Below are 23,062 nucleotides of genomic sequence, written 5' to 3'. Positions count from 1 at the left end.
TATACAATACATGTGAGCTAGTAGTAGTAGTGCTTGTCATTATAAACTATATAACCTACAAACAGTTAGCCTAGAAAGAAGCCTTGCATAGATTTCATCTTAGCCCTACTTTTCTTTCAGTGAATCTGATTTTGTGGAGGGATAGGCTGTTTTCTCAGGCTTCTTAACAGGTGCTAACCTGCTTTCCAGCTCCTGACCATGATTGAGCCAGGTGACCATGGGTATGCTGTTCTAACTTCACTTTTCCACTACTGAAACGAGGACCCAACTTAACATCCCATTCAAGCATCATGTTTTGTGACCCTAATGAACTTGGAAGAACATCTGGTAGCAGAAGTAGAGCAAGTCTGAGGGGTACACATCTCCCTTCATTTCCTTAGAGGGGAAAAAAAAAAACAAGCAGAACTGCAGGATTATAGCTGAACTCCCCAAAGCTGTTGCAGGGCGTTCCCCCCTTTTTGGGAAACTCCTCTGTTCTCCGCATTGCACACAGCAGTTTGTAAGCATCCATCTGGCCAGCGTAGGCCTGGTGTGATTAAAAGCTCCCTTTTATTAAGCTGTAAAGCATTAACCCCCCTTAATAAAAAAAATTTTTTTAAAGTTCCCTCTTTAGACTATCAGATTTGCACCATAAAACTGTCATTTTTAAAAGGACAGAGCTAGAGGGAGTCGGGCTGTAGCACAGCGGGTTAAGCGCACATGGCGCAAAGTGCAAGGACTGGCATAAAGATCCCGGTTCAAGCCCCGGTTCGAGCCCTGGCTCCCCACCTGCAGGGGAGTCGCTTCACAGGTGGTAAAGCAGGGCTGCAGGTGTCTGTCTTTCTTTCCCCCTCTCTGTCTTCCCCTCCTCTCTCCATTTCTCTCTGTTCTATCCAGCGACGATGACAACAATTCTTCTTCTAGCGTTTGCCGATGACAACAATAATAACTACAATAAAACAAGGGCAAAAAAAAAAAAAAGGACAGAGCTAGAGCTGTCTTGAAATCTCATACAAAATACCGAAAAGGAAACAATGATTGGGTAGTAATCAAGATAAGAGAAGGGCTAGGATGTTTGTAGTGTGCTTTTACAGCATGATTTCATTTGCTCTGTGTCAGGATTGCCATTATGCCCCCAGAGGTGGAGTGACTTGCCCAGGGTTGCACAGATAGTAACTGACAGAGTCTAGACTGGAACTCGTGACTTGGGCTTTACAAACGTTGTGCTACTAGCTCCTTTAGTAGAGCTTGAAGGCTGGATCCTCATAACTTGACAGTTTCTTTAGTATCTGAAGAGTGATGTTCCCATAGGAAGCAATCCATGGCAGACTGCCTCTCCTCCCATCTTATGCACAGAATGGGCCTCTTTCTGAAGACTTGTGTCCCTCAACTGGCCCTTTGAGGAAAATTCTTTGCTGAAAACTCATTATCTGTCACCACTTGCCCAGTGTGCAGCTAGACTGGAGATGTGTGGCACCCACACTGGAGAGACTTCCTTGCCTTGGGACCCCACTTTCTTGAACCCCATTATGAGTTCAGAAAAGAACTAGGATCAAAGCAAAGCAGAAGTTCCAGAATTTTCCTTTATTGGTCACTCCTGCTGGGTGGCCCTATTGCTTCACCCTCAGGGTCACTTTAAACCCTAGCCAACTATAGACTAAAAAGAACTGCAGGGGGCTGGGGAGACTGCATAATGGTTATGCAAAAAACTTTCAAGCCTGAGGCTCCAAAGTGCAAGGTTCAATCTTCAGCACCACCATAAACCAGAACTGAGCAATGTTCTGATCTTTCTCTCTCTCTCTCTCTGTCTCTCTCTCTCATTAAAATAAAATAAAATATATTTTAAAAGAAGAACTGCATAAGAGAAAGAATTGTCCATGGAGAAATACCCTTGAGACTCACAGGCTCATCCTGTGAATAAATATTTTATTCCTTCTCTGCAGCCCTTTATTCAGGCCTTGAGGCAAATGCATTCTAGCATCTGAACATTTCTGCCTGGAATAAAAGTCTGCTTAGCCTGCACTCTGCTCCAATTTCTCGCAGTCTAAGAGAATATTTGTGAGAGGGTTTTTTGTTGTTGTTGTTGTTGTTGTTGTTGTTGTTGTTGTTTCCCTCCAGGGTTATCGCTGGGGCTCCTGGAGGTTATTTTTTTCCATTTTATTAGATAGTACAGAGAAATTGAGAGGGAGGGGATATAGAGTGAAAGAATGATAGACACCTGCAGACCTACTTTGTATTTCTGAGCCCCTCTTAAAAGGATTAACAATACTCCTTAGGTTTTTAAGGATTAAATGAGACCTGCCTCACCTCTGCTAGTGAAGCTTCCCCCCCCCCCACGTGGGGTTGATGTGGTGATGGGGCTCAAACTTGCCAGGTCCTTAGTACTATGTTCACATAACCGGGTGCACCACCGCCCAGCCCCCTTTGTGTGAGTTCTTTATGGAAGCAAATCCTGCAGCCTAATCCCACTTCCTTCCCAGAGGAAAGTCTTCCTCAGCTGAGGAGAGACTCAGAACCAAGCACTTGAGGGGAGGATGACTGGGTAAAGCAGTGGGAGACCCATGAGTGGCACAGCAGCTGGTTGGCACGTGTCAGACTGCCTGAAGCTTAGAACACAGACTTGGCAGAGTCTTTGAAGACCAGAGCATCTCCCCCGGCGCCAGAGAGTGACTGGGTCCCTGCATCATTAGCTCTGGCTGTGGAACAAGCTCCATCTTGCACAGTGACTCTCACCTTTTTGGTTGCACCCTGTCTGAAAAGTTCCTCCTGGCACTTGCCAGGCCGCCAGTTGCAACTCGCCTCATGTAGCCACTGTAATCAGAGTGGGGGAGGGGGTGGATAAAATAATTTCTTTGTGGTTTCAGCCTGATTTTTAATTGACTACAATACCAATTAAGTGTTCAGGAAATCTGTCATATCCTGGAGGAATTAAACTCATGTGAAGGCTGAGTTGGCCCATTGAATGGGAGCAAGAAGGGACTCCTAAGCCAGGTTCTCCTTTTAATCAGGACTTCTCTTTTTGTTTTTGTCTTACAGAAATTAGGAATGGAAACCTCAAGGCCATTCTAGGCCTCTTCTTCAGCCTCTCCCGATACAAGCAGCAGCAGCAGCAGCCCCTGAAGCAGCACCTCTCCTCCACGCTGCCCCCTGCCGTGTCCCAGGTGGCTGGGGCCCCCTCCCAGTGCCAGGCTGGCACTCCTCAGCAACAGGTGCCAGCCACTCCCCAAGTCCTGTGCCAGCCTCACCAGCCAGCGCCACATCAGCAAGCAAAAGCACAAGCTGAAATGCAGTCCAGGTGGGAGCTCCTTGCCAACTGCTAATTCTGTTTTCCAGGTGCTTCCTCCACACAAATCAAATTCTAAACTGTGTTGAAGTGTATCTATGGTTGGAGCTTCTTCTCACCAGAAACTGCTGCTGGTTAGTGAAGGGTTAGCACAACCTTGAAGCACATGCCGGACGGACGGAGGCCACCTCTCTGCCTGGAGGAGTGTGTTCTTCTGGGTCAGAACTGTCAGAACTGCCAGCAACCAAAGCTAATTAGCTGTTCTTGCCCTGACTCCAATCTGTCCCACACATGCCCAGATGCAATAAAAAAACCACTAAAATAGACTTCAGAGGTCTCTTGCATATTCGTCTGTAAGCCAGTGCTCAGTGTCATAGGTAGGTAAGAGTAGTTTAACTTAGTGGAGACACAAGGGCTACTCTAGTGGATGGCTGCTTTGCCACGAGAGAGAAATGGAGAGCATCATTGAAAGGTGGCAGCTGATTCTTAAGAGTGAAAAAGGCAGCCACCTTCTTTAAAAAGGCAGTATTCCATGACGGGACCAGTTGCCATTAGCCATGACTGGGTTTTGTTGGCAGTGAAAATTGGTTAGTGGTGTCATCTTTAGTCCTCTGTTTTGCAGGAGGAGGGCCTGTGTTTTGTTGGTATTCCTGTCTACTCTGTTATAATGGAAATAACTGCATTCCTAGACAGCTCCTGGAAACCTTGTGAATCATTTGTTGTAATAAGGGACATAGAGAAAGGAGACTAGGAATCAGAAAACTGCTGACACATGGTAAAATCTAGAGACAAATTCATAATTGTTTTGGACTTTTATCATATCCTTTAGACATTAATCCTGAATGCCACTGATTAAATTACTACTTGATTTCATTTAATAATGACTTCACATAATAATGATTTCACATAATAATGACTTCTCCTTTCCATTCTTTCAAAGCCACCAATATTAATATTCTAAGCACTTCTCAAACACAGTCATACCCTTTATCACTCATTGTAGTTGAGCAAAACATGAAGCCGTTCAAACAAAGCAGGAGCCCTATAGGTGGTTGCAGCTTTTTTGTTTTTCATGAAAAGTGCTACTTCCCAATTGTGATTATGTTAAAACCAGCAGTGATGGATATGATGTAAATAAAATCCCCTAATTAATAAACTAATAACATCCAGTTCACATTGTGGACATTTGTGGACCAGCAGAAATGAATAGACAGACAGTCAGACACTATACTCTGCTCTGAGGAACCGGAAAACATGACACTTCACTGTAGCTGTAGCTTCCAGAAACTTCAGATTACACTTTTGCGGAACCATCCAAGTGAGAGTTATCCTCTGACCTGAGCAATTGAACTACTAGGTTATCATGTCCTGAACTGCAGTCTGCAGATTGCTTATTCCCTGATCAGGGCAAAAGTTCTACAAGGGGGCAATCTGGAAAATTATCTGACTTAAGTTGTTATAACTGTTACACAATTCTCATCAAGTTTTAGAAACAGTTTGGCTGTCCTCACTCTCTCTCATGTTTGGTTTCAAATATCTATATTTTACAAATGAATGAGTTTGTGTAATTGTTCTTTTCTTTTTTATTAGATGTTTAATCATGATTAACAAGATTGTATGATAACAAGGATACAGTTCCACACAGTTCCCACCACCAGACTTCCGTTCCCATCCCCCCATTGGAACTTCCCTATTCTTTTTTTTTTTTTTTTTTAACCAGAGCACTGCTCAGCTCTGGCTTATGGCAGTGTGGGGGATTGAACCTGGGACTTGAGAGCTTCAGGCATGAAAGTCTCTTTGCATAACCATTATGCTATACCCCATCCTACTTCCCTATTCTTTATCCCTCTGGGAGTATGGACCAAAATCCTTTAAGGGGTGCAGAAGGTGGAAGGTCTGGCTTCTGTAATTGCTTCTCTGCTGGACATGGATGTTGGCAGGTGGATCCATCCCCCCAGCCTCTTTCTGTATTTCCCTAGTGGGGTAGGGCTCTGGGGAGGTGGGGTTCCAAGACACAAATTATCATTTATCGTTGGAAGCAAAAACCTTCCCAAACTAGCAAGACTTAAATTTTTTCTACCCTTTTTTTTAATCTGCTTTGTGAAATATTCAGGAAATATTCATCTGAAAAGCAAGCAACCTGGTAGAATAATTAGTGTGAAATAGGAAAATCTAAGGACTTTAGAAAGGTATAAAAGTATGCCTTTCACAAAGACATAAAAAACGCTGTCCACAGCTCTTAAATGCTTTTAAGAGATGTCTTACTTTACCATCTAACTGTGGAAAGAAGGCCTTATAGTAATTAGCAGCAAACTTTTTAATTTTAATTAAAAAAAAAACCCACAAAATTTCTCAAGTATTCTTGATAGCAACTTTTTGACATTGGAAATTTGTCAAATCAGATCATTAGACCTGGAAAGAAAGTCACATATTATGTGTGTTTGTAGGGGGTGTGGGGGAGTGGACAGAAGAAAAATTAGGACATTCCATTGTTATAAGACTCTGGTTATTTATTTATGTGCTAATCTATCTTCCTCATCCAAACTCATGTCTTTCTTTTTTTTTTTTCTTTTCTCTTTTCTGTCATGCAGTGCATCATCCAAGGATTCATCTCAAAGCAAAATCATCCGTTTCACTCTGGGTCAGAAAAAGATCTCTAGGTTAGACTTTCTCTGTGTCCTGCCTAGCATGGTTTTGACCCAACCCGTTGTTTCCTCTGCTCTGGCTAAGTTTCCTTTCCATCCCTCTTCCTGTGTTTGCAGCTTGACAAAACCAAACACGCTTTGGCTAATGACCCAATGTTGGAGTGTTCTGAGAGTAACCACGAGGTTCTTGAAAAGCGTGTGTCAAAGTATAAGTGAAGTGAAATTGCACATCATGGTTTTGCATTTCCTTGATTGTGACTGATTGCTTGGCCTTCAGAACCCATTTTAATTATGGAGAGGTGGGTTTCTAGGCACTTTTTGTGGTGGTTTTGTTATGAGTTTGGCTCCCTGCTCTATCCTGGCCTCATCTTAACCTCACCTGCATCTCATTTGTGTGCTTTGCCCTTACTGTTAAAATGACTAATGTGGTATTAATTTCTTCTTGAGTTATAAAGACCTGAAGCATGAGTCAAACAAATCCACTCTGTCTAGTTGTTGTTTCTGGATACTCTTGTATACATATGTTGGAGCGGTCACATTTCTGTTTCCTGAAAATATTAACAGCTAGGCTTGCTCACTCACTCACTACTTCTCTTAACTCAGTGTGGCATCTGCTGCATTCTGTGAAGGCCCACTCCAGGATATGGGAAATGACTATTACACTGTGTGTCTACTGGTTTTCTTTATTAGTACTAATGATTTAATAGTGATTTACAAATTTATGAAATTACAAGGTATAGTCTGAACTCATCACCAAAGTTCTGTGCCTCCTCCCCATCCCAACTATAATCACTGTAGTTATATACATATATATATATATTGGTGATTTAATAATGATTGGCAGGATTGTATTTTGTAAGACACAAGGTACAATTCCCACCACCAGAGTTCCATATCCCCTCCCCTTCACTGGAAGTTTCCCTGTTCTTTATCCCTCTGGGAGTCCAGACCAAAGATCTTTATGGGGGTGCAGAAGATGGAAGGTCTGGCTTCTGTAATTGCTTCTTCACTGGACATGGACATTGGCAGGTGGATCCGTACCCCCAGCCTCTAACTATCTTTCCCTAGTGGGGTAGAGCTCTAGGACATATTGGGGCTCTCGGACATATTGGTGAGGTCCTCAGGAAGTCAGCTTGGTGTCATGGTAGCATCTGCAACTTGATGGCTGAAAAATACTAAGATATAAAGCAGAACAGTTTGTTTAATAATCAAGAACCTAAAGGTAAAAGTCTAGCAGATGAGATGTGGAGTCTTTATGTTGGAAGGAGCTAGGAAGTCTATTTTAGGTATATTCCAAGTACCCCATGACTTTACTAATATTTGACTGAGCCCAATACCTAACATGCAGGTGGGCTAGGAGTATTATCTGGGAAGATGGTGTAAGAGTTAAGGATAGGACTAGAAAGCTGGATATGGGCAGAGAGAAACTCCCAAATATGGGAAAATATATAAATACCATTAACTGTAAACTCCGTCTATCTGACCCAGGGCCCATATCTGTTCATATTCAGCACAGGAGCCTGTGTAACCTCTGCATCCCTGTCAGTCTGAGCTCTCATTCCATGGTCACAGCTAGGAGCATTCTAGGCTGCACTCATTTCAGAACCAGTCTTCCCTGAGTAGCAGAGGAAAGTGGGGCAATTTCTACCACTGTTGTTCTACATTGAGGGTAATAAAGAGAGGCCTCCAAGGGGGGTTATGATGTTGTTCCTGATGGAGATTCATGCAGTCTTTCCCCTACCCCAGTTTATGTGTTTCAGTTCTCTATATTCCACATGAGCAAAGATATCCAGTTGTCTTCTATTTTTCCTACCCTCTTGACTAAACATAATCAGCTACATTTTGTCCCAAGGGACACAATATCATTTTTAATTGCCGAGTAGTATTCTGTTGAGAATATATCCCCTATCCAGTCATCCGTCAATGAGAGTTTAAGTTGGTTCTACTTCTTGGCTATTTTGAACGTAGTAACTATGAATATAGGTGTGCAAATATCCCATCATGTTGGTGTTCACTGTTGTTTTAAAGTAGCACAGGCTAACATTTACTGAATGAATACTGTCCACCAGTGTTAACTTACTACCTTATTGATTCTACACATCAGTCTTCTTACAGTAGCCTATTTTTTAATTAAGTATTTATTATTGGATAGGCACAGAAAGACATTGAGAGGGGATGGGGAAGATAGAGAGAGAGAGAAAGACAGAGAGACACCTGCAGCCCTGCTTTACCACTCGTGATGCTTTCCCCCTACAGGTGGGGATCAGGGACTTGAACCTTGGTCCTTGAGCACTGTAATGTGTGTGCTTAACCAAGTGTGCCACCACCTGGCCTCCATTTAAATAGTTTTATTTATCTATTGTTCAATAGAGACAGAGTGAAAATGAGAGAAGAGGGGAAGATAGAAAGATAGAGAGACACCTGCATACCTGCTTCACTACTCGTGAAGCTTTCCCCCTGCAGGTGGGGACTAGGGGCTTGAACCTATGTCCTTGCACACTGTAATGTGTGCACTTAACTAGGTGTGTCACCACCTGGCCCCCTATATTATTATTTCCATTTTTCAGGTGAAGAAAGTAAATTTTTATGATTGTTTAGGTTTTTTTAAAAAAAATTTATTGCTTTAATCATTATCAACAAGACTATATGATAAGAAGGGTACAGATTCCACACAATTCCCACCACCAGAGCGCTGTATCCCATCTCCTCCACTGGAAGCTTTTAACAACTGTCCATTTCATTCCTGGTTCTCTGTCTTTTGCCTCACATTGGCCTTGCAGCATCCTGACAGACAATTCCTAGTGCTGGAGATGGACTCTTCTCCTTATTATTACTAGTATTTATTATTTTTTTTACAAAATAAATAACTAGTTTTTGCTGCATTTCTGTCTGTACGCACATAATAAATGCTCACTGAATGCCAGCTTATTGCCCCCAGTCTATTAGTTTCTTGGTGTCTTTTCTAAGTGAGTGTTACTTTTCTAAAAAAAAAAATCTTACACACAGGGAGACCCAACTCATGCAAGGAGAAGGCCTAGAGGAGATGCTTCTTTGTAAAAACAAATCAATCTGTTACTTGGTTAAGAGGGACAAGGGAGTCTCTGCCCGTCTGTCACTGCTTCATGTAGTCATGTGTCTTGGTCACTTTGGGTTGCTGTAATAATCACTATAGAACAGATAATTTAAACAACAGGAATTGACTTCTGAAAGCTATGGAGGCTGGTAAACCAAAGAATGGTCAGCTAGCTTATAATTGTCTTTCTGGTCTCTAGTTGACTGCTCTGCTGTCCTCTAACATGGAGAAGAAAGAGAAAGCTCTACCCAGAGCCTCATCACAAGGGCTCCACCTTCAGTGATGTCTTTACCTTTCAAAGGTGCCATCTTCAAATGTTAGGGACTAGTATTAAGGATTAGGATTAGAGCACATGAACTCATAGGGGACATGGCCTGTAGTCCACAGTCCACAGTCCACAGTGCCATGCTCTTAAGAAAGTGACTGCTGGGAGTTGGGCAGTAGCACAGCAGGTTAAGTGCACTTGGTGCCAAGCACACAGACCGGCTTAGGGATCCCAGTTTGAGCCCCCGGCTCCCCACCTTCAGGGGAGTGGCTTCACAAGCGGTGAAGCAGATCTGCAGGTGTCTATCTTTCTCTCCCCCTGCTCTGTTTTCCCCTCCTCTCTCCATTTCTCTCTGTCCTATTCAACAACAATGACATCAATAACAACAATAATAATAACTAACAAAAAACAATAGGGGTAACAAAAGGGAATGAATGAATGAATAAATAAATAAATAAAATTTTTTTTTTAAAGTGACTGCTTTCCTTGACAAATAGATCAGGTCAGACTCAGGTCAACTCAGACCCACTGGAAAACTGGGTTCCCAAGGTTTTGAGTAGCATGCAGATGTCCATCTGTAGGAATGCGAAGGAGAACCCGAGCTTGGGAGAAACCTAAAATCAACTATTTGTTCCCACGTGTGCTTAGTTCTAGCAGATAAAGAAAACAGGAGCTCACTGAGAAAATCTCATTGGAAACATATGCCCATCCAGTGAAAGGTTGGTTATCAGTCCCAGATGGTGCAAGGAAGCAGTGTTGGAAGGTAGCAAGAGAGAAATGATGAGCATGCGCCTGCCCTGGCCTGAGGGGAGCTGGGCCCAGACCGTTGGAGTTCACCGCAAGTCAAACTCTGAGTGCTTTCCAGGGCCCTACCCTTGACCTAGGATTTCTTTTGGATGAATTTGACCCAGGGAAGGCTAGTCAAGTTTGCCCACTATGCACAGTTGCCTTTTCTTATTCTGCTTTTTTCCACTGATCTTGATGAGTTCAATCCTGATAATCATTTCAGTTGACCAGGCACTACCTAGTGTAGCAAGAAAGTTGGATTGCCAAGAGACAAAGACTTACTCCTCTGGCTGAGTTCCAGATATAGGTCTCTTGTTCAGGTGCAGACATTAAGTGAACACCTGCCAGAGCCAAACACCTTGATGATAGGCACCTGGGAAGTTGAGAGGGTTGGAAGGTTCACCCTTAAGTCGGGATGTGGGAGCGAGCTTGTGGAGTGAATTGGTTACAGTGATGAAGGCTATCTGTGAATTTCTGCCTTTGACTATTAGTACAGCCCCTGGCATCCCTGGTAAATTGTAGGTATTTAGGTTTATTCTGCCTGTGGGAAAACAGATCAACAGAGTGGCTGAGAGTACAGCTTTGTCTCCAAACCTCAGTGGAAATCTTTCCTTACACACTTCCTGTGCTGTCTAGGCAGATCAGATCTCCTTGAGCCCAGGTTTCCTTACTGGTCGTCTTGCCTCACACACAGTGTGTGTGAATTAAATAAAGTTACTTCTTGTCTTTTAGTACCTTGGCACACGGTCTATGTGCCTAGCCTAGAATCTCTGGAGATTCTGGTGTTTGGGAGTTGGCCTGGGTCAGGTGGGACAACTCAGCCCCCTCTGCCTGTGCTCCAAGTTGATCTCTATATGCCCATATAGAGATATGGAGAGGAGTCAGTAGGATTGAATCTTTACTTTCTGTCCAGCTTCTGAAAAGCAGATGCCATGGAGATGAGTGATTTAGTATTTAATCATCTTGTCTGGCAAAAAGCATCTTGGATTATGACCCCCCACTCCCACCCCCCAAGGTCCTGAGCATGTGCACACAAGCTGCTGTCCTTCCTGGGAAGGGGAGCATCTTTTGCTCCCAGCCTTTGAAGTGGTTTTGCAGGGATGGATGACTTTCTTCCATGAGCACGTACAGTGGGTGGAGCCAGGATGCACTTGCAGGTTACGTGCCAGGAAGGACAGCTTTACCTCCCTGCCTGCTCAGCTCAGCACACGGTAGAGAAACTGACCATGTCTCCAAGAGCAGCAGGAAAGTTCTCCCTCCTCTCTCATAATCCACTTCTCTTACACTCAAGTTGTTTTTTAAAAAGCAACATGTGTGTGTTTCAAACACCCATCTGTGTCCTCACTTAGTGATGATCCTGAGCAGTGGAGTTCTTCTTACAAAGAAACCAACAGCAACCTTCTGGTGCTATGAATGTTTGGGAGTGGAAATGATTCAGGACTGACATTCTTTCCTGTCCTTCTGCTGCTCTTCTTCCATAAGACAGGCAGGACACACAGCATCTGGTGTGGTGCCTGCAGTTGTTCTTCATAAGCAAGACCCCTCTCTTTAGCAAAGAGGAGTTTTAATGTACAGGAGTAGCTGTGTCCAGGCTGATACATGATAGAAGGTCCTTGTGAGGGACAAGGCTGTTAATAAATGTCAAGGTGATAGTCAGAGACCTAGGGTCTATGTTACTGCAAACTAGAACATACTCAACTCCTTAACTTTAGCTCTGCTCTTTTTAGCCTCCTTGGTCCATGCCTCACTGATAGACATCTAGGCTAAAGTTCCAGGTTCCTAACATGGCAGTGGCTCAAGTCCTAGAGCATAGAACTTGCATACCAGAAGCACCAGCCTTGATCCCCAACATAGCATATCACAGAGCAGTAATCTGGTCTCTCTCTTTCATGGAATAAATACATCTTTAAAATAAAAACAAAACCCTACCCAGGAGTCTGCACCTCGTAGAGAATTCATGTTACCTTGTGCGAGGACCTGGGCTCCAGCCCCCCACCGCACTCCCCACTCACAGGGGGGAGACTTCATGTGCAGTGAAACAGGTCTGCAGGTGTCTCTCTTTGTCTCTCCCTTTGTATCACCCCTCAATTTCTATTTGCCCTGTCTAATAAAAAGGAAGAAAGAAAGAAAGGAAGGAAGGAAGGAAGGAAGGAAGGAAGGAAGGAAGGAAGGAAGGAAAAAAGAAAGAAAGAAAAGAAAAGAAAAGGGAAAGGAAAGAAGGAAGGAAGAAGAGAGGAGAGATGGTCACCAGGAGTAGTGGATTCATAGTGCCAGCACCAAACCCCAGTGATAACCTTGGTCTGGTGGCAATAAAAATAGTAAATAAAATAAACCTGCCTTTTTCCTCTTGGCTGCCATAACAAAACACCACAGGTCGGCGAGTTAAAGGGCAAATTTACTGTTTTTCTGCATGGGGACTGGAAATCCGAGATCAGAGGCCAGCATGATTGGATTCTTGTGACAGTCCTTTTCCACTTTAAAAACTATTAGTTTCTTGTTATGTCCTCACAGGACTGTAAGGGCCAGTCAGCGATCTGGATCTTTTTTAACAGTATTATTTCCACTCAGAATTGTTCTGTCCTTCCTCAGGATCTAGTCACCTCCGAAACATCCCACCTCCTAATTCTATCACATGGGGGATTAGGATTTCAACATAGGAATTTTACACTAAGAGATTTTTTTTTATTTTATTTTAAAAAAGGAGATATTAACAAAGCCATAGGACAAGAGGGGTACAACTCCACACAGTTCCCACCATCTGTATTCCACCCCCCCCCCCCCCCCCGATAGCTTTCCTATTCTCTATCCCTCTGGGAGTGTGGACCCAAGGTCATTGTGGGATGCAGAAGGTGGAAGGTCTGGCTTCTGTAATTGCTTCCCCGCTGAACATGGGTATTGACTGGTTGATCCATACTCCCAGCCTGCCTCTCTATTTCCCTAGTAGGGTGAGGCTCTGGAGAAGTGGAGCTCCAGGACACATTGGTGAGGTCGACACTGAGAGCTAGATGTTATTCCTCTTCTTCAATTTGTAGGAAGTTCAGTGCCTCTGTGTGACTTGACTTTGAAATCCTGTTCTTGCTATTCATCCTTTATTAAATGACCTTATGGATTGACTTGCCATCCCTAAGGACTCTTTAGTTCCCTATGAGTGTATCTGTGCCTTTTTCCTGTGTGGCCCTGAAAACCTGGGTTGTAAGGTTGAGACTAAGCCCAGAGTCAGATCAGTGGGGGTCCTCTGGCCAAAGGAATGCATCCCTTCCCTCTGTGCTTTTTTGCATTTCTCCCACTGAAGTAGAATTTTGGGATTCCTGTTAACGTGCAGCACTTAATACCACTGCTGTGACGTCCTCTTGGAACCCATTTGTATACCTTTTCCAGGCCTATCTGTGGGCATACAGACTCCTACAGACTTACTGGGTTGGTGGATTTTAGTCCAAAGGAAGCTCATCTCTGCTTCTACAGAAGCACTAATATTGGCTTGGAATACTCAGAAAACACTCACCTGGAGGGCTTACTGGATTCTATCCACATTGGAAGTAGAACCAGGAGGTACCAAGATAAGATTGCGTCCTTAGACTTCCTTGATAGGTTGTGCTGGTCACACATAGTCCGTAAACATAGGCACTGGCACTGGCAGCTTCATACTCTGTGCTCAACCTGTTTTCATTGGATGACTATCTTCTTCACAGAGGACAAGATAAATTAGTAGTGGTACAGGTCCTCATAGTGCTCTGGAAAGTGATTTCTTCTCACTGCCCCTTTGGGGGTGGGGCAGCTCTCACTCCTTCCTTCCCTCCAGCTCCTAGTGAGGGAATTGGGGCAGCTTTTAAGTGTATAAGTTTTACGGTCCTCTCACACCAGATCATGTTCTCTGTTTTCTCTACAACAGTCTTTCTTGTTTGACCAACAAGAAAAAGTTTAAAGTGATTGCCTGCTTATATTTAAAATGCTTCCAGACTCTAGCCTTCTTTGTTGCTTACAGACTTGCAAAGAAAGAGAAGGCTGAGGGCTTTATGGGCTGAAAAATCCGACTTAACACTAGATCTAATGCTAAGTCGGCTGAGGTGCTAGTAGCTTTTAGACATAGCTATGTGTGTTTTTGCTGAAACACATAAACTGATATTTCATCATTTATTCATCTTTCAACTTTAATGATTGGAAACAGCCTACTTATTAATCCCCTAACCCAAATTCTAATTTTGCAAGTTTTGCTCCACTTTGGGGGGATGGGTATTATATCTTTAGACACATTACAAAGAGGTCTGCTACTTATTCGCCAAACCACCCAAAATGAGGTGTTTTATTTAAAGAGAAAGTGTGTGTTCTTATTTCGGCTAACAGATTCCTGATGGTTCTACAAAAAAAAGAGCATAGTGTTTTATCCATCTACTAAGCAGTGAAGCTGGACGTTAGCCTCAAGTAATGCCTGCAGGAGCAGGTTGTCAGGTGTCTTAACAAAAACATATGTCTAAATGAATAAGTGTTTTCATCTAGGCCATAAGTTTTTATTGTACTTGTGTTGGTTTCTGAGCGGTAAAGGCTCCCTTTCTGTCTTTTACACCCCTGCACTGTGGCAAATGCCCTTTCAGCACCTCATGGTGGGATGCATGGACTAGGTAAACACTGTGGGCTTTTGTGCTACATATTGACAGAACTAGAGATTATGACATGATTTGGCCTCATTAAAATAAAAATGCTCATCTAAGAGAGAAAGGAATGTGGGGACTAGGTGATAGCACACCTAGCTGAATGCACTTAGTATAGTGCTTACAGACTACTTGCATAGGGAAAGCTTTGCAAGCAGTGAAGCACTGCTATAGGTATCTCTCTCTCTCTCTTCCTCTCTCTCTCTACCTCCTCCTTCCCCCTTGATTTCTCTGTATTTATCCAATAAATAAAGAAAAGAAAAAGGAAGGTGAAGTTTATATTTTTAATTAGCAAACATATTCACGTATTTTTCCATCAAAACATCTTTCTTTGCTCAAAGAATAGCTGTTTTGATGCTGACTTACGTGGAGTTATTACTAGCCTAGGTGCTTCCATTAATTCCACTAAATCCTTTTGACTCACAAGCTGGCACAGACCCAGTGTCTTGAATGATTGACTTGACTTCCTACACAGACGGCTACAGCTCCTTCTGCTGTGACATTGGTGTTCTCCTGAGACTGAAGCCATTACTCTTTTACATTTTAGACTTCCCGGTCCTACTGCAAGGGTATCCGCTGTGGGCAGCGAGACCAAAACACGCGGAGGATCAACAACCACTGCTAGCAACCGACGCAGCCAGAGCTTTAACAACTATGACAAATCCAGACCAGTTGCCTCCCCACCCCCCGCACCAAACAGCCATGAGAAAGGTGAGTTACTTTCTCGAGGAAACTTTATTTTGGTATGTTTGTTTGAACTGGAGCAAGGGAGTTGCAAATAGGGTAATGGAAATATATCACAGGGACATACTTGGCTGGCGTGAACTTTGATAGCAGAACTACTAAGTGGTGGACACATTATTATAGTCATAGTTGTCAACAGTAACAGCTATATTTATTTGGTGCCAACAAAGTGACCCAAAGGCATCTGACTAAAGACAGAATATAGTGTTTTCAATTAAAAAAAAATTACTTTATACCCATCAGAGGTGATGTGCAGGGGAGGAGGGCTAATCAGAAGCAGATTTTTAAGGGGTCAAGCGGCAGGTAGCACATCGGGTTAAGCACAATGGCACAAAGCGCAAGGACCGGCAGAAGGATGCCGGTTCAAGCCCCCAGCTACCCACCTGCTGGGGGGGTCACTTCACAAGCAGTGAAGCAGGTCTGCAGGTATCTGTCTTTCTCTCTCCTTTCTGTCTTCCCCTCCTCTCTCCATTTCTCTCTGTCCTATCCAACAACAATGACATAAATAACAATAATAATAATAACCACAACAGTGATAAAACAACCAGGGCAACAAAAAGGGGGCAAAAATTGCCTCCAGGAGCAGTAGCTTCATGGCGCAGGCACAAAGCCCCAGCAATAACCCTGGAGGCAAAAATAAATAAATAAATAATAAATAAATAGATAAATAATAGTAATAATAAGCAGATTTTTATCTTTTGAAAGAACAGGAAAGATCTTAACTACACGTAAGCAATCGGTATTACTGCTCTTAGTGTTTTTTTAATGTGACTTAAAAAAATTTTTTTTAATCTTTATTTTTTTAATATTTTTTTATATTTATTTATTTTCCCTTTTGCTGGTCCTTGCTTTTTTAATCTTTATCTGTTGGATAGAGACAGTCAGAAATTGAGAGAGAAGGGGGTGATAGGGAGAGAGACAGAGAGACACCTGCAGCCCTGCTTCACCACTTGTGAAGCTTTCCCTCTGCAGGTGGGGGGACGAGGGGCTTGAACCTTGGTCCTTGTGCACTGTAACATGTGCGCTCAACCAGGTGCGCCACCACCTGGCCCCTAATGCAATTTTTTATAATGAGTGAGAGACTGAAACACTGACCCATTATATGCAGTTGTGTGGCTTGAGCGCAGATCCTTATGCATGCGAGGTATGCACTCTGCTGTAAGCCACTTCTCAGGCCTTAATGATGTAGCTTTTACCAAAGGTGGGGGGGACATTTATTTGTTTTTATTATGAATAACACTGTATTTTTAGGGTAGGAAGTGTAAATAATTTTATGAAGGCTCTTGAACAGCAGACAGTAAAATTAGCTTTTGCTTGCTTCAGTTAATATCCTAAGAGGCATTCAAGAAACTGGGGCCACCTGAAGGATTCTTCAGTAAGAAGCACAGGCCTTCATTCCTCTCAGGAAAAGTGGTCCAGACCTCTTGGAGAAACATACTCAGGTGTCTTAGAAGTGTTTCCTGGATGTTGGGTGGTAGCAACAGGTTAAGCACACGAGGCACAAAGCACAAGAACCGGCATAAGGATCCCGGTTCGAGCCCCCGGCTCCCCACCTGCAGGGAGTCGCTTCGCAAGCAGTGAAGCAGGTCTGCAGGTGTCTCTCTTTCTCTACCCCCTCTGTCTTCCCCTCCTCTCTCCATTTCTCTCTGCTCTATCCAACAATGACAACATCAATAACAACAACAATAATAACTATAATAACAATAAAAAACAACCAGGGCAACAAAAGGGGGGAAGCAAATTAAAAAGAAAAGTTAAAAAAAAAAGAAGTGTTTGCTGTTTGGCAGCACACAGGATGTCGAAAGCTGCCCTGGGTGTTCCCCCCTCTTCTTCCTGAGAATGTAATCTGGAAGCCCACGTAGCCTTTAGGTAGATGAGAGCACCTCCGCGCCCCTCTGCGACTCAGAATGACTTGGTTCAGTGGAATCGGATCCTTCCTCAGCCAAGAATATGAAGGGAATTTCTGTAGATCTATATGGTGGAAAGTTTCTCAGACAAGGCTTTAGGAACTCAGAAGCTAACACTAAAGCCATAACCAGGGTGTCTTAACTAGTTAAGACTTTGTGATCTCGCCCTTGGTTTTTGTCTTAAGCAAACCAGTCTTATATGTACTGTAAATAGTATATTTTATATAAATAGAGCTAAATTTTATTAAATACCTGTTGTATCTCATTTAATTTTCCCCCAAACAAGCTATATTGTCTCATTTACAAAGGATGGAACTCGGGCAAAGAGAGATTGTGTTCTTGCTAAGATCATACCAGAGACGGAGGGTTGTACAGTGGAGACTGAACTCAGGCAACCTCCCCTCTCCTTCCCATGCAGTCCGTCACTTCTAGGACAGCCACCAGGTTCCCCTTTCCTGGAGAAGGCAACCAACTAACTGTGCTGAGCAGAGAGAGTCTGCTAGAGGATGAGGCTGTGAAGTCTGACAAAGACATTGCTAGGGAAAAGACAGATATCAGAAGGTGAGAAGGAGACAGCACAATGGTTATGCAAAGAGACTCTCATGCTTGAGGCTCCAAAATCCCAGGTTCAATCCCCTGTATCACCATAAACCAGAGCTAAGCAGTGCTCTGGTCTCTTTGTATCTTTCCTCTCTATCTCATTAAAACAAACAAACAAACAAAACTGGTATCTGATATCAGAAACACAAGCAGCCAGACTTTTATATTGAACACATGGTACTTGCCAGGAGCTTTGATTTCTTATCTCTTAGTTGATCTTCACAATCATTCTGTGAGGTAAGTATTATTATTAACCTAGTTTTATGGATCAACAAAATGAGGTTGGGGCAAGAAAAGTGATTTAGCATGTGTGAGACCCTGAATTCAATCCTTAGTACCACATTAAAAAAAAAAAGACAAAGCATAAATGATAGAAAAAAATGCCTTGATCTCTTTCATTCTTCTTTTCTCTTTAAAAGAAAAAAAAATTGGGAGTCGGGCGGTAGCGCAGTGGGTTAAGCGCACGTGGCGCAAAGCCCAAGGACCGGCATAAGGATCCCGGTTCGAGCCCCTGGCTCCCCACCTGTAGGGGAGTCCCTTCACAGGCGGTGAAGCAGGTCTGCAGGTGTCTGTCTTTCTCTCCCCCTCTCTGTCTTCCCCTCCTCTTGATTTCTCTCTGTCCTAACCAACAACAACGACATCAATAATAGCTACAACAATAAAACAACAAGGGCAACAAAAGGGAATAAATAAATAAATATATTTAAAAAAATTAAAGATACTGGCCTTCACCTTGAAAAGTCTTAGAGGGAAAATTGTGAGGAAGACAGCTGTGCTTCAGTAGGCTTGCTGCTGTTTGAGGTACGGACTGCTTTCAGATGAAGTGAAGCCCATCTTGTCTTTCCTTGAAGTTCTTCTGTGATTCTTCTTACTGCTTTCTGCTTTATGTTCCAAGATATCATTCTTGGGTGAACCAATTCATGGATTTTTTTTTTTATAAATGTAACTTTCTTTTTTTCTTTAATTTTTATTTTATTTTATTTATTTATTTTTATTTAAGAAAGTATTAATTAACAAAGCCATAGGGTAGGAGGGGTACAATTCCACACAATTCCCACCACCCTTCTCCATATCCCACCCCCTCCCACGATAGCTTTCCCATTCTCTATCCCTCTGGGAGCATGGACCCAGGGTCATTGTGGGTTGCAGAAGGTAAAAGGCCTGGCTTCTGTAATTGCTTCCCCGCTGAACATGGGCATTGACTGGTCGGTCCATACTCCCAGTCTGCCTCTCTCTCCCCAGTAGGGTGGGTCTCTGGGGAAGCGGAGCTCCAGGACACATTGGTGGGGTCTTCAGCACAGGGAAGCATGGCCGGCATCCTGATGACATCTGGAACCTGGTGACTGAAAAGAGAGTTAACATACAAAGCCAAACAAATTGTTGAGCAATCATGGACCCAAAGCTTGGAATAGAGGAGAGGAAGTGTTAGGGGGGTACTCACTGCAAACTCTAGTGTACTTCTGCTTTCAGGTATATATTTTGCAGTAGTTTACGGATACGTGTGAACATATGCTCTCTCTCACAGAAACTGGTGTATATCTAGGTTTTGGGACTTTGTTAGAAAGTGAACCACCTGAGATAGAATTAGAGTATACTATGAAAGGAAAGGTCTCACCCAAGTAATGAAGCTGAAGGGTTGTCATTCCACACGTGAAGTCTCTGGACACAGTCTGAGGTGAAGCATGTTGAGGTGGCAATCGTTGTGTTGGTTAGGTTGTGATCGGCAGATGCAATATTATTTGATATGGATTGGGAGAGGCATATGGGAAAGTGGGCCCTATCCAAGGGTTCCAGGACTGGGTGAAGTAGAGGCTCTATAGTGGAGATGTGAGGTTCCTGCTGTCTTAGGGTTCAAAAAGACAATCGATAGTTAATGTTATCATCACATTATTTGGTAATTGGGTTAACTTTGAAAAGTCCTTTTGTTAGGGTTTGCTGTACAGTACCCAGTATCTTGTATATAGCTGTGCTATTGGTTGCTTCTGATCTACTTGGTCTAGGCTTTTGAGAGAGTCTGCATATCAATTACACTGCATATATTGAGAAAAGGTTCAGTTTGTATTTTGAAAAACTTCGAGACATACAACTAATTTTCCCCCTCTCGTATTAATTAGCTAGTGATGTATATGACTACATTTTACTAGGAGTGTACATAAACACCATTCCCACCACCAAAAGACTGTGACCAATCCCTCCCACCCACTCCCACCCCCCACTGTCCCAGGAAGCTGCATGTCTACCCCTCACTTCAGGGTTATTACTTTGGTGCCCTACTTACAATTTGGTCAGGTCCTGCTTTTAGTTTCCCTTTCAGATCTTCTTCCTCAACTTCTGTTGATGAGTGGGAACATCCCATACTCATCTTTATCTTTCTGACTTAGCTCACTTAACATAATACCTTCTAGCTCCGTCCAAGATGGGTCAGAGAAGGTGGGTTCATTGTTCTTGATAGCTGCATAGTATTCCATTGTGTATATATACCACAGCTTTCTCAACCACTCATCTGTTGCTGGGCACCTGGGTTGCTTCCAGGTTTTAGCTATTAAGAATTGTGCTGCTATGAACATAGGAGTACACACCTCTTTTTGGTTGGGTGTTATGGAGTCCTTGGGGTATAACCCCAGGAGAGGAATTACTGGATCATATGGAAGGTCCATGTCTAGTCTTCTGAGAGTTTTCCAGACTGCTTTCCACAGAGGCTGTACCAATTTACATTCCTACCAGCAATGTAAAAGGGTTCCTCTGTCCCCACAACCTCTCCAGCATTTGTTGCTGCTGTCCTTTTTGATGTATGCCATTCTTACAGGAGTGAGGTGGTATCTTAGTGTTGTCTTAATTTGCATTTCTCTGACAATCAGTGACCTAGAGCAGTTTTTCATATGTTTGTTAGCCTTTTGGATCTCCTCTGAGGTGAATGTTTTGTTCATATCCTCTGCCCATTTTTGGATGGGGTCATTTGCTTTTTTGGTGCTAAGTTTGCTGAGCTCTTTATATATTTTGGTGATTAGTTTCTTGTCTGATGTATGACATGTGAAGATCTTCTCCCATTCTGTGAGGGGTCTCTTTGTTTGTTTAATAGTTTCTTTGGCTGTGCAGAAGCTTTTCAATTTGATGTAGTCCCATTGGTTTGTTTCTGCTTTAGTGTTCCTTGCAATTGGGTTTGATTCATCAAAGATGTCCTTGAGGTGTAGGTGGGAAACTGTTTTACCAATGTTTTCCTCTAAGTATTTGATTGTTTCTGGTCTGACATCTAGGTCTTTGATCCATGTGGAGTTGATTTTTGTTTCTGGTGAGATAAAGTGGTTCAATTTCATTCTTCTGCATGTTACAACCCAGTTTTCCCAGCACCATTTATTGAAGAGAGCCTCCTTCTTCCATTTAATTCTTTGGGGCCCCTTATCAAAGATTAGATGTCCGTAGGTGTGGGGATTTATTTCTGGGCTTTCAATTCTGTTCCACTGGTCTGTGTGCCTATTTTTTTCCAATACCATGCTGTTTTGATGATGATGATGGCTTTATAATATAGTTTAAGGTCTGGGAGTGTGATGCCTCCATTTCTGTTTCTTTTCCTTAAGATGGTTTTGGCAATTCTAGGTGTTTTCATGTTCCAGATAAATTGTTGTAATGTTTGTTCTATTCTCTTAAAGAAGCTTGGTAGAACTTTGATGGGTATTGCATTAAATTTGTATATGGCTCTGGGGAGAATATTCATTTTGATGATATTTATTCTTCCAATCCATGAGCATGGGATATCTTTCCATTTCTTGGTATCAGTTTCTATTTCCTTGAGTAGTGACTCATAGTTTTCAGTATATAAGTGTTTCACTTCTTTGGTCAACTTTATTCCTAGGTATTTGATTGATTTTGCTGAAATAGTAAATGGAAGTGATTTCTGGATGTCTTCTTTTTCAGATTTAGTGTTTGCATAAAGAAATGCCACTGATTTTTGTACATTGATTTTGTAGCCTGATACCTTGCTATATTGCCTAATAACTTCCAGTAGTTTTCTGATGGATTCTTTAGGTTTTTCTATGTATACTATCATATCATCTGCAAATAGTGAGAGCTTGACTTCTTCCCTTCCAATCTGTATTCCTTTGATTTCTTTCTCTTGCCTGATTGCTATGGCAAGAACTTCCAATACTATGTTGAAGAGTAATGGTGACAGTGGACAGCCCTGTCTAGTCCCCGATCTGAGGGGGAATGCTTTCAGCTTCTGTCCATTGAGTATGATGTTGGCTGTAGGTTTGTTATATATAGACTCCACTATCTTGAGGAATTTCCCATCTATTCCCATTTTTTGTAGAGTTTTGAGCATGAATGGGTGTTGGATTTTGTCAAAGGCTTTCTCTGCATCTATTGAGATAATCATGTGGTTTTTGGCTTTGCTTTTATTGTTGTGGTGAATGACATTGATTGACTTACGGATGTTGAACCAGCCTTGCATTCCTGGGATGAATCCCACTTGGTCATGATGAACAATCTTTTTGATATGTTGCTGTATCCTGTTGGCCAAGATCTTGTTTAATATTTTGGCATCTATGTTCATCAGAGATATTGGTCTGTAGTTTTCCTTTTTTGTTCTGTCCCTATCAGCTTTTGGTATCAGGGTGATGTTTGCTTCATAGAAGGTGGAAGGGAGTATTCCTGTTTCTTCAATCTTATGGAAAAGCTTAAGAAGTATGGGTACTAACTGTTTCCTGAAAGTTTTGTAGAATTCATTTGTGAAGCCATCTGGTCCAGGACTTTTGTTGTTGGGGAGGCTCTTAATAACAGTTTCAATTTCTTTGTCTGTGATTGGTGCCTTTAGATTTTGTAGTTCTTCTTGGTTCAGTTTTGGAAGGGCATATGCTTCTAGGAATTTTTCCATTTCTTCCAGATTCTCTAGCTTGGTGGCGTATAGTTCTTTATAGAAGTTTCACAGGATTCTCTGGATTTCTGTGGTGTCAGTTGTGATATCTCCTCCATCGTTTACAATTCTATTAATTTGAGTCTTCTCTCTTTTTTTGTTTGGTGAGTCTGGCTAGGGGTTTGTCAATTTTTTTATATTTATTTTATTTATTTATTCCCTTTTGTTGCCCTTGTTGTTTTATTGTTGTAGTTATTATTGTTGTTGTCGTTGTTGGATAGGACA

The 23,062-nt window shown here is 42.5% G+C and overlaps 1 protein-coding gene across 13 annotated transcripts in view; it reads left to right on the top strand.

Annotated features, from left to right (window-relative positions):
* NAV2 (neuron navigator 2) overlaps window positions 1-23,062 on the top strand; it is a 762,517-nt gene that overhangs the window by 501,409 nt on the left and 238,046 nt on the right. For 11 of the 13 annotated variants that reach the window (XR_009545656.1, XM_060177031.1, XM_060177025.1 and 8 more), the window contains 3 exons: window positions 3,016-3,274; window positions 5,854-5,922; window positions 15,225-15,388. Coding sequence is in view for 12 of the 13 variants with exons in the window: in XM_060177031.1 (XP_060033014.1) it covers window positions 3,016-3,274; window positions 5,854-5,922; window positions 15,225-15,388 (492 nt within the window). In the remaining variant the exon portion in view is untranslated. The remainder of the gene's footprint in view (window positions 1-3,015; window positions 3,275-5,853; window positions 5,923-15,224; window positions 15,389-23,062) is intronic. The other 2 variants (XM_060177027.1, XM_007515878.3) reach the window with 1 other exon arrangement.

This window comes from Erinaceus europaeus, chromosome 17 (assembly GCF_950295315.1).
Source record: "Erinaceus europaeus chromosome 17, mEriEur2.1, whole genome shotgun sequence".
Lineage (NCBI taxonomy): Eukaryota > Metazoa > Chordata > Mammalia > Eulipotyphla > Erinaceidae > Erinaceus > Erinaceus europaeus.
The sequence above is the reverse complement of the archived record's forward strand: the minus strand, read 5'-3'. Positions and strand labels throughout refer to the sequence as shown.